General features: G+C 37.9%; 1 protein-coding gene across 2 annotated transcripts in view; it reads left to right on the forward strand.

Moving 5' to 3' along the window:
* Positions 1–12,433, forward strand: part of AKR1D1 (aldo-keto reductase family 1 member D1) — a 92,342-nt gene that overhangs the window by 67,662 nt on the left and 12,247 nt on the right. For both annotated transcript variants that reach the window (XM_045495809.1, XM_045495808.1), the window contains exons 4-6: positions 2,698–2,775; positions 7,790–7,912; positions 12,263–12,372. In XM_045495809.1, coding sequence (XP_045351765.1) covers positions 2,698–2,775; positions 7,790–7,912; positions 12,263–12,372 — 311 coding nt within the window. The remainder of the gene's footprint in view (positions 1–2,697; positions 2,776–7,789; positions 7,913–12,262; positions 12,373–12,433) is intronic.

Genomic DNA, 12,433 nt, shown 5'->3' on the forward strand with positions numbered 1-12,433 from the left:
AGAAAAAAAAAGATAATGATAAAGAAAATAAAGGCCATTAGAACAGGGAGCAGATGGTCAGTCCCTTGATGCCAACTTCATACTTGTTCCCCTACGTGACACTGCCCCTGCCTTGTCCTTGCAAACCTAACAATCCCAACACCCTGTGGACTACAGTGATTTTTTAAAATTTCAGGCTCTTGGAAGTTAAAACCTCAGCCCTCATCCTCACACAACTAACTTTACTCTTGTTCAAATGGCAGACTTCTAAGCTAAGTCTTAAATATTTGGAAAGAGCCTGTATCTAAGAGTGAGAAAATGAAATTTACTTCTCTCTGGCTGACCAATGATTTATAAAATCTTTTTGGCAAAGTAAATAGAGAATTTATATTCCTATTCTTAGATGGGATCAAGGCTCAAAGATACAGAGAGAAGGTAAAACTTTTTAACAGTTAGAAATGACACAGTATAATGACATTACCTCCTAAATGAAACTATAATTGAGAAACCAATCTTTTTTTTTTTTTTGAGAAATCAATCTTTGAAACCAAAATATCACATGATTTTTCAATCTCATCATTTTTTAACAAGAAATCTTTCTTGCTAAAATATTTTAACACGATGTTATTTTTTTAAATGTCAAATTAACAACAACACAATACAAAAACTCATAAGATGTTTTAAAAAGATGAATGAAGTTACTGCTGAATTGGAACGAGAGTCAATAGCACAGGTTTTTAGAGGGTTGAATTATTTTTCCAGTAATGCCTTACAGTAAGGAGGAGTAGAGGACAAAGACAAAGGGTTTATCTGGATGAATGGATTAGTAAGGTAGACACAGTAGAAGCTTCAGGGAGGCATCATAGAAATATTTAACGTGGGTGCAAGCTTGATAAGAGCTTAATTAAAACCTGGGGAAGTAAATATTATTTAACAGAGTTCGTAATGGAGGCATAAAGCCATTTCAGAACAGAAGTAAAATTAGGAAATGCAAAAGGCTCTAAGAAATAGAGAGAGAGAAAAAAAAAAAAAAAAAGAAATAGAGAGACTGAAATGAAAATGTGGGTCATCAATGTTGAAAAGGTCAAAGAGCTTAGAAATCAGAGATAGAAAGGGTCATTAACATGAGTGATTATGGGGCATCAAGGAGAAAGGAGCCCTTTTCCTATTCTCAGTGAGATAGGAGGAACTGAGAAGACATGGTCTTCACTACAGAGGACAAATGGAGAAAATGCTATTGCCAGGGGGAGGTTTCATGCAGGTGAACTAACAGAAGGAAATTTTTTTTTAATATTTAAGAATATAATGGATTTTGTCCAATTGCTTGGTTTTCAACAAAAGAATTCCTATTAGCAAGGTCTACAGACTTCCATGCTGTCATCCAAATCCAAAAGACACTTTGTCCCCATATTATTTGATCACTTTCAACACAGGTGACTACTACCTTTTTCTTTAAACATTTTCAGCTCATGGCTATATATTACCCTCTTAAGATGCTTTGATAGCTTCCTCTGCCAACCTCCAAATGTCATTATGCCCAGTACTCTATCCTTAATATTGTCTTACTGAGCCACATTTTCTTTAAAGGTGATCAGTCTCGTGGATTAAATACCACTTTATATACTGGGGACTCCCAAATTAGTCTGCAGCCAACTTCTCTCTGTTTAATTGCCTCCTCAAATATCCACTCAAATCTAATTGACATTTCAAACACAAAATATCCACAACAAAACCCTTGATTGCTAGCCTAACCTCAGGATATGATCACCACCAGCCAGCCAAGGAGCCTAGAAATCATCTTTTATTTCTCTCAATCCCACTTCCAAGCCCACAACAGATGTGTCCCATTTTTAGATGTCGTGAAAAAGAAGAAATCTGAAAAACAATGGTCTTTGTTGGGAAGGGATCACCCCAAAACTGGGTTTGATACTAAGATAATTTGTGAGGTAGAAAACAGAAGCTAAACTCCTGGAGGTCCCAGAAAGGGAAAGAAGAGAACCACTGGGCAGGCTATTCAGAACTGAGAAGTAACATGCTGAGTTTTCCCTTACTCTTAGGAGGCATTCCATCCATTAGCTACACTTTTCTTAGATAAAGAATTTCCTCTCACCCTTAATGATGACCTTTGGCTTCTTATCGGAGTAAGAAATTTGGTGTTCTCAACTTTGGCAAGGGTTAGGGTTAGGTCAAAACAGTAAGCCTGAAAGTCCTAATTCTCAGCTTCTTCTACTCCTTATTTATGAGTAAGTTTGTTATTAAGAGAGATTTTCATGGGGCGCCTGGGTGGCTCAGTTGGTTAAGTGTCCAACTTCAGCTCAGGTCATGATCTCACAGTTCATGGGTTTGAGCCCTGTATCTGGCTCTCTGCTATCAGCACAGAGCCTGTTTCAGATCCTCTGTCCCCTTCTCTCTCTGCCCCTCCCCCATTCATGCACATGCACCTGCTCTCTCTTTCTCTCAAAAATAAAAACATCTAAAAAAAAAGACAGGCAAAAATTCATGGTTTAAGAACAATAATAATCTGTCAATAAATAAAGGAAAAATGAATACCAGGGCGAGATGATGAGACTAATGGGTCATATTTATAATATATAAGTATAAAAATAATTAGAATTGAATTTCTTTCCCAGGGCCAGGGTAATCCTGGAATTCCTCAAATTCCATAATTTTAATTCCCAGATATAAGTAAAATAAGTTATGCTTGTTCTTTTTCTGTAGCCTGGAGATGATATCTATCCTAAAGATGAGAATGGCAAATGGTTATATCACAAGTCAAATCTGTGTGCCACTTGGGAGGTAAGTTCAAATGGGCCTCTTATCTCAAAATACTACATTTTTAAACTGTGATCTGACTATTCCTGTTCAGTTTATGGAGAGATACAGCCTTTGCTTCCAATGGAAAGTAAAAGAACAGGCATTTTGGGGGCCCCTGGGTGGCTCAGTTGGTTAAGTGCCTGACTTTAGCTCAGGTCATGATCTCACAGTTCGTGAGTTTGAGCCCAACATCGGGCATGGTGCCTGGAGCCTGCTTCAGATTCTGTGTGTGTGTCTCTCTCTCTGTCTCTGCCCCTCCCCCACTCATTCTCTGTCTCTCAAACATAAAAACATTGAAAAAAAATTAAAAACCAGGCATTTTAACCATAAGCAAAGATATGTGCACTGAAAAATTCCTGATTTTGTTTTGATGGAAAAGAAGAATGCCATAGAAGGAAGAGAGAAGTGTAAAAGGAAAAAGAAAGTAAAGGAAATAAGTTCTAATGTGACTATAAATGAAAATGTACATGTGAGATAAATTCACAAGTTTTTTAAGTTTCTCAAATTGAATTTATAAAAATCAGTAATATGATGTTTAAAAGAAACAAAGTTAAAATGATACATGAAAAACTGAAAAATAATTCTGGTTCCATTTCTCAGCAAGCTGTTGGTTCCTTCCGCAAGATTATGAGAGTAGGAAAACTAGGGGAAAGTAATTAGAAAATTGGTATGGATTCTTGGGGGGGGGGGGCGGGGGAATGCCGATATTTTGAACTGGTTTGTTTATGAGGTAATATGTCAGCTTTTACCTAGAGTAGAAGGCAGCCCAACAAACACTAGTAGGATTACATAGCAGAGGACCTTAGAGTTCTTTTTGTTCTCTCTTCTCTCCTGCTATAGCCTTGGGACAAATATTGTCTGCTCCTTATGTGCAGAAACTTAAGATTCATGTTCAGGTGTCTTCAGGAATCAAATCAGAGTAGTACTGAAATCCTGCACTTGTGAGAAGCTGAGAAAAACATAAGTTACTATCTGACCCCTGGTAGTTGTCTCCCTGGCTCTCCCATTCCAAACCCCAAAGGCTGAGAAATTACACTCTAACCAGTATCTCTTTCTGATAGATTTCCCCCCATAGGTAAGAGCTGAAGATCTAAATTGTGGAGTTGTTCTGAGGAGTGAGGAAGCATTGATTGGGTTTTCTGGTGTCTGGGGCTCTCCACCCAGACACCTTTCCTGGCCTTACTGTAGATGACTAGTTTTAGAGCCTGGTATTCCCCTCCAAGGGACTGCCTAATAGCGTAGCCAGTATTCCCAGGAAAAAAATGTGTTCACAGCCCCAAATTACAAGGCATTTATTCCACAAAAAAGCAACAGATCTCAATTAGAAATCCCAACATACACAGAGAAAAGGACCAAGAACTTTAAATTAGCCAAATTATTTATATATATATATATATATATATATATATATATATATATATATATCTGTGTGTGTGTGTGCATTCATTCAAGGAGATAGGAAAAGATGTTAGCAATATGAAACAAGAATAAGAATACATTTAAAAAAAAACAAGCAAATATAATAATTAGAAAAATCAAAAAATAATGCAATTGATGGGATGAAAATAGAATGGGTATAGACAGAGAAAAAAACATGATCAGATTGAATTATCAGAATAAGGAAATCCCCAACATGAAGAAGAAAAGGACAAGAAAAATTTTTAAATATGAAAGAAAAGATAAGAGGTATAAAGGATACAATTTGAATTTCCACACAATAGGAGTCTCAGAAAAATAAAGAAAGAAGAAAAAAAAAAGAGGTAATATTTGAAGAAATAAAAAGATAAAGGGCATGGATTACTGAAGAGAAAAAGAGAAGATACATTACAGTGAAATTTCAGAATATCAAATATTAAGAGAAAATGTTCAAATCACCAGACTATAGGAAACAAGCCAATAAAGAAAAAAAAAATTGGAAAAAAAAAATAAATTGAGGCAAAGACAGGGAAAGAAGAGGGAAAATGAATGGATGGGAAAAAGTAGAAAGCAAAGAGCAAGATGGGAGATTTAAACTCAGTTGTATTAATAATCACAATCTATGTAAATAGTCCAAACAACTCAGTTACAAGGTAGAGGTTGTCAGAATGGAGAAAAAGCAAAACTCCAGTACATATTATATATAAGAAACCCATTTTATTTATCTTTTGAAACAGAAAGAGGGGGCAGTGAGGGAGAGAGGCAGAGGAAGAGAGAGATCATCCTAAGCAGGCACCAGGCTAAGCACAGAATCCAAAGGGGTGCTGGATCCCATGACTGTGAGATCATGACCTGAGTCGAAATCAAGAGTCAGATACCTAACTGACTGAGCCACCCAGGCACCCCTAAGAAACCCATTTTAAATGAAAAGGCACAAATAGGTTGGAAATAAAAGGTTAAGAAAAAAAATGAAAAGGGTAGAAAAAGACATACTCAGCTGATGGTAATCAAAAGAAAGCTAGAGTAGTTACTTTATTTTATTTAAAAAAAAATTTTTTTTAACGTTTATTTATTTTTGAGACAGAGAGAGACAGAGCATGAACAGGGGAGGGTCAGAGAGAGAGAGGGAGACACAGAATCTGAAACAGGCTCCAGGCTCTGAGCTGTCAGCACAGAGCCCGACGCGGGGCTCGAACTCACGGACCGTGAGATCATGACCTGAGCCGAAGTCGGACGCTCAACCAACCGAGCCACCCAGGCGCCCCTAGAGTAGTTATTTTAATATCAACAAAGATTACAGAGCAAAAATTATTACCAGGGATAAAGAAGTTTGCTTAATAGGGCGCGTGGGTGGCTCAGTTGGTTAAGCGCCTGACTTCAGCTCACAAAGAAGGTCATGATCTCACGGTTCGTGGGTTTGAGCCCTGCGTTGGGCTCTGTGCTAACAGCTCAGAACCTGAAACTTGCTTCAGATTCTGTGTCTCTATCTCTCTCTGCCCCTCCCCCACTCCCTCTGTGTCTCTCTGTCTCTCTGTCAAAAATAAATAAACATTTAAAAAATTTTGTTTTATAATAATGAAAGGATCAATCCTAAACATCTATGCACCTAATAACAGAACTCCAAAATACATGAATTAAGAGAACTGAAAAGAGAAAGAGAATAATCTACAATTACAGTCAACGATTTCAAAACCTCTCTCTCAATAATTGAGATAGTAAGTACACAGAAAATCTATACATTAGAGGAGATTTAAATATTATCAACCAGCTTAACCTAATTGACAATTATAAAGTACTTCACCATAATATAACAAAATGCTATTTTTCAAGTGCACATGGAACATTTAGCAAAATAGTCCATTGTCTGAGACGTAAAACAAATCTCAATACATTTAATAATATTCTTTTTTTTTTTAATTTTTTTTTCAACGTTTATTTATTTTTGGGACAGAGAGAGACAGAGCATGAACGGGGGAGGGGCAGAGAGAGAGGGAGACACAGAATAGGAAATAGGCTCCAGGCTCTGAGCCATCAGCCCAGAGCCTGACGCGGGGCTCGAACTCACGGACCGCGAGATCGTGACCTGGCTGAAGTCGGACGCTTAACCGACTGCGCCACCCAGGCGCCCCTAATAATATTCTTTATGCCAAGTAGGCTGTCTGATAAAATCGGAATTAAATTTGAAGTCAATAACAAAAATATATCTGAAAACTCATCAAATATTTTGAAACTAAGAAGCATACATGTAAATAATCTGTACGACAAAAAATAAAATCTGTATCAATATATGTATGTTAGCAATGTTCAAGTGGAAATTAAGTTTTTAAAAATTTAATTATGAAGTATTTAATAATTAAGTGAATATAAAAATATTAAGTATTTAGAGATAAATTTAACAAAATCAGTGCAAGACTTACACAGTAAAAACTACAATGCATTACTGAGCAGCTTTTTTATAAGTCATCTCTATACCCAACATGGGGCTTGAACTCACAACCTCAAGATCATGAGTCACATGCTCTACCAACTGAGACAGCCAGGCCCACTACTGAGAGAAATGTTTAATATTTTAAATAAGTTGAGAGATATATCATGTTCTTTGATAGAAGGACTGACCATAAGGATGCCTGAGTGGCACAGTTGGCTGAGCATCAGACTTCGGCTCAGGTCATGATCTCACAGTGAGTTCAAGCCCTGCATCAGGCTCTCTGCTCTCTCTGCTGTCAGCACAGAGCCGGCTTTGGATCCTCTATTCCCCTTTTCTCTGTGGCCCTCCCTGACTCATGCTCTCTCTCAAAAATAAACATTTTTTAAAAAGATAAAAAAAAAGATTGACTATGTTAAGATGTTAATTTTCCCCAAACTGGTCGATAGATTCAATGCAATCCCAGTCAAAATCCCAAAAGAAATGGAAAAGCTGATTCCAAAATTTATAGGAAATGGCAAATAGCATAATGATAAAAGATTCATTTACCAAGAAGATATGCCAGTTTTAAACACATATGTACCATTTAAAATATCTTCAAAATATATAAAGCAAAGATTGATAAACTATAAGAAGACATTGATAAATTCTTCTAATACGGTGGGAGATTTCTAACATATTCCTTTAAGTTATTGAGAAGCCAGGAAAAACTAGACCTAATTTTATATAAGATGTGTGTATGTGTCTGTGTGTGTGTCTCTATATACATACACGTATGAGACAGAGACACACACAGAGCAAGGGGAGAAAAAGATATATATATATATAATAATAGGAGAATATACATTTTCACACACACCAGACATTTATAAAAATGGATCAGGTCCCAAGCCACAAAGCAAACCTCAACAGCTTTCAAGAAATAAGATTATTCTTAATGCACTGGTATACACTGTGAAAATGCAAGGGGGAAAATATGGTGTACAATATTTCCCAAACAAACAATTCCTGTCTGTCGCACTTTTTTTTTTTTGAAGAAAAAACGCCTATTACCATACCCAGGGACTTTCATTCTTAAAGAATTCATAGTCACCCTCATAGACATCTCGTTTGTTTTGAGGCTTTTTTGTTGACCCGTTGGCCTTTATTCAACAGGCTTTGGAAGCTTGCAAAGATGCTGGCTTGGTGAAATCCCTTGGAGTATCCAATTTTAACCGCAGGCAGCTGGAACTCATCTTGAACAAACCAGGACTCAAACATAAGCCAGTCAGCAACCAGGTATAGTTTGACAGGATTGGTGGGAGGTGAGGAATTGGGGTGTGTGTGAGGGGTAGAAGGAGATTCCAATGTTTACTTAACAGCAAGAACCCTGATCTAGGAGTCAGAAATCTTGTGATCACTCTACATATATCTCATCAGAGGACCCTGAGCAAATCTTTTGACTTCTCTCACTATGTGTCTCTTACGAAAAGATTTTAAAGTTCAAATCCAGGCAAAGGTAACCCAAACGATTTTTTGAAGAAAAATAATGAGGGCGAGCTAGATCTGCCAGATATTAATATATACAGAGTATTTAAAATAATGTAAGATTTGTACAGAACCAACATACAAATGAGTAGAAAATAAGAAATAAACAAGCCCCAAGTGTAATAAAAACATAATGTAAAAAAAAACAAAAAACAAAAAACATAATGCAAACTAATGGCTAAGGGATGAATTTGTCAATAAATAGTGTGGGGGGAAGGGCTAGTTCTGTAGAAACAAATCTAGATCTTTGCTTCATGTCATACTCCTAGTATCTCTTTGATCAGCTGTTAAAGAAGAAAGAGGAAGTCATTTGTGATAATACTACAAAACATTTTTAGTTTTCTGGAGCTATATATAGAAAATGTAGCCATGAGAAAATTATAAAAGAAACTGACGCATTGAACAGTATAAAATGTTAAACTCTAAAAATATTAGGAAAAAAAGAGCAAACAAAAATGGATAATTACATTTTTAAATGTAATAGAAAAGGGGAATCATATCCCTAATTCCTACCCCTCACCAGCACATCTTCCTGCACCCTCAAAAACAGTATTTTGTTATAAAGCGTGAAATGGGGAGCCTGGGTGGCTCAGGCGGTTGAGTGTCTGACTTCGGCTCAGGTCATGATCTCACCGTTTGTGAGTTCGAGCCCCACATGGGCTTGCAGCTTTGGATTCTCTCTCAAAAATAAAACATTTAAAAAACAATGAAAAAGAAAAGAGGCACTAGGAACAGTAGGAACCTCTGTTATTTAAAAAATTAGATAACTAAAAGGCTGAAATGACCCACACATTTCTTCTTACAAATATATAAAGAAAGATGGCGATTTTTGGCCTCAGAATGAAAAATGAGGAATTTGACAGTGTGTCTCCTCATGACAAAGAGCATGTTGGAAGATCATAGCCTATTCATGTGTTTCATGGTGTCTGAAGGCAGAGTATATCAACCCTATAGAGATAGCACAGATCAAAGCGCAGGTCTACTGGCCGGCCAGCCATTACCCTGTGCGTTGAGTAGGACCACCTCTACTCCAGAGACACAAAAAAGAGCAGCTTTCAGTTCAAGATCACGGTGAGCATACTGTGGGCCTCATACAGAGCGGACACATTTTATCTATGAGGGATACGTACCTGGAGACCTTGCATAAGTCAAAATTCACATATTTAAAAATTAACTTTCCCATTAGAATAAATTTAAAGTGTAATTTGCAGATTTGTCTATTTTTCCGTGGACTTTATGAACAAAGTCATGTAGAATATGACCTCGCTCTCTACTAATTCTCAGAATCTGAGCATTCCAAACTTCCCTAGTACTGTCCAAGATGTCTGTGTTGACACAAAGACACGTGTCTCCCAGGCTCCATCCCTGGCTTAGTCTCTCTGAAAGTCTTCCTGGTGGGCAATTTGTCATGCAGTGTTTTCCCAGCCTAATTCAAAGGAGACCTTTGAATTAGACCTTAGCTCAGGTCTTTTAATTTTTATACACCCAATTCTAACAAATGAAGGAGGGGGAGGGGGAGAAAGGAAAGATCTCCAAATTCTTCATTTTTTTCCTAACCCTACTCACTATGCCTAAGTCACAGACGTCTGACTTAGGAAGCAATAAATATTTTTTGAGTGATTTAATTAATGAAAGGAAAATTCAACATAGTTTTTTTTACAGAAAGACAGAGGATGGGGTTAACGTCTTCTTTCACAGCTTCTGTCCAGCTTAACTTCACCTTGTGAGATTTTGCTATCTCAAGTCCCACGCTACCAAATAGTGTTGAAAAAAAAGCCCCAGACATGTCAAGACACTGAGAAGTGACATCAGTTTTACATAGTCAACAAGAAAAAGTAAACACCGCATCTCCAGTGGCCCGTCCACAAAGGGCCATAACCAGTCCCTGGCAAAGAAGGAAGCAAGTGTGCTTAGTCATCTTTCTCCTTAGAAATGACGAAGTTCCAGGGCAACGCTGGCATCAAGGCCCTGTGACATCAGACACCGTCACTGCCCTTCACCTTAAACTCGGCCTCCGGTGCCAGCAGACCCAACAAGGATCATCTGCTGCCCTCAAATGACCCCACCAAGCTGCAGTGCTGATGGAGCCCTTCTGTAAAGTCTGCAGCACCAGTAATTCTTTCTAAGATTCTGGCTTGGTCCTGTCTGTCTGTATAGGTACCATTTCCATTCATTCAACAGCCATTGAGCACTGGCCTTATGCCACGCACTTTGCTAGGCTCCAGGCATGCATAAGTGACCGAAGACAGAGACAGCCCTTCCTCTGGGGGCACTAGCTGTCTAGTGTGGAACAGACATCAAACAATCACAAAAGTTATTGATAGTTAGAAACTGAGATAAGTGCTCTGGAAAAAAAAAGGAATATGGTTCTCTGTGTTCGTATGCATATGGATCTTAATAGCTTATCCACTCCCACCCCCACATTTCCCTCACTGGGTGTCCCGTTAGTGATACGCCCCAGGATTTTTGCCTAAGACCTGTCTATGCAGGGGTGCTTGGGTGGCTCAATCAGTTAAGCATCCGACTTCAGCTCAAGTCATGATCTCGCGGTTCGTGTGTTCGAGCCCCACGTCGGGCTCTGTGCTGACAGCTTAGAGCCTGGAGCCTGCTTCAGATTCCCTCTCTCTGCCCCTCACCCACTTGCACTCTCTGTCTCTGTCTCTCTGTCTCTCTCTCTCAAAAATAAACATTGAAAATTTTTAAAAAAAGAACTGCTTATGCAAACATTTATATTAAATTAGGTTATGTTATGTTATTTGAGTGTATATATTAACTCTCAAATTTTTGTTGAGTAGATGTTTCTCGGATGTTACTTAGTGCAACTCTGTATCGTCCCAAATTGCCGTTCACAGATTCAGTTCAGTCATAGACTCAATATGCACATACCTATTTGTTCTGTTTCTAACTCTAATTGCCTTATTATGTATATCTTTTGCCACAAACCATGTGAAATGCTTTTTCAAAGAGTAGGTTATAAAACCATTCAATGTATATATAAACATACACACACATATTTACATACACGTATACACATACCTGCTTCTACATTAATAGGCCAGAGACAGGCCACAGCACTGCAGTCTGATTAGAAAGGAGTCCTTGTGGGGAGACCGAACTGCTGTGTTTGGAGTGAGCCGGTAGGCATGAAGTGAAGGAATTCATACTTAGTTTCTAAGCAGTGAGTGACAAGATGAAGTACATATTTTGGGGAGACTGGTCTACCAATAACAGATGCAACTGGAAATGAAAAAGCAGCGAGTGATGTTGGAAGGAAACACTAAGAAGTGTGATTCCTGCCTTATTTTAGTTTCTGTGTTACTTTTTAGAATTGTTTAAGAAATGTTCCAAAGGAGAGAAAACCCACAAGTGTTTCTTAGGGTAAGGGAACAAGATTATGTCAGGGAAAAAAAAAAAAAAGTATATCAAATGAGAATGGGAATAAGACCCACCACTAAGAGGCCCAGTTTTATCTTTGCAAATTCATAGGTAGCAAGCGGGTCCTTGGGCCTTCTAGAACTCCAACCAGACAGTGAAAATAATAATTAAATACTACAACTATTTTAATTCAGTCTTGGTTGATTTTAATTTAGAAAGGAAAGAAAAGCATAGGCCCAAAGTTACCAGAGGGGTAAAATACATCTTTAAATTTCATTTTATGCATGCTCTACCTCTTGTGAAAATGTTCTTAGATGCTCGATAGCTACAGAGAAAAGGCTTCAGCAACATGTCGCTGCTCCCTATCGTGACTCTAATCTGAACCTTGAGACTGTATTGTTGTCCGAGAAAATTGTATTTGCTGGAATGGTCACTATAAATAATTAAGTCTGTTCCGTTAAAGCTTTACACTATGATAGCTACATGAAATTGAATTCGCTCCCCGTTTATTTTAGAATTAATCCACAGGTGGTGACCCCACTAACCAAGTTGTAAGTAATCTCACCATAACGTAAACTTCCTTGTTAAGAACAATATTCAGCATTTGCCTCATTATCCATGATGCTTTTAGATGGGTTTTATTGAAGAACTTTTTCAAAACTGTGTAAAACTGCGTTCACTACAAGGCTTTGATTTTGTGCTCTGCCCTCCAATGCAACCGTGTAGGTTGAGTGCCATCCGTATTTTACCCAGCCCAAACTCTTGAAATTTTGCCAACAACATGACATTGTCATTATCGCATATAGCCCCTTGGGGACCTCAAGGAATCCAAGCTGGTAAGTAAGACTCTATGTCTGCTCAGGAGTGTTTCTTTTGGTGTAGAATGTGAGACTAATG

The sequence above is a fragment of the Leopardus geoffroyi genome, chromosome A2 (genome assembly GCF_018350155.1).
Source record: "Leopardus geoffroyi isolate Oge1 chromosome A2, O.geoffroyi_Oge1_pat1.0, whole genome shotgun sequence".
Classification (NCBI taxonomy): domain Eukaryota; kingdom Metazoa; phylum Chordata; class Mammalia; order Carnivora; family Felidae; genus Leopardus; species Leopardus geoffroyi.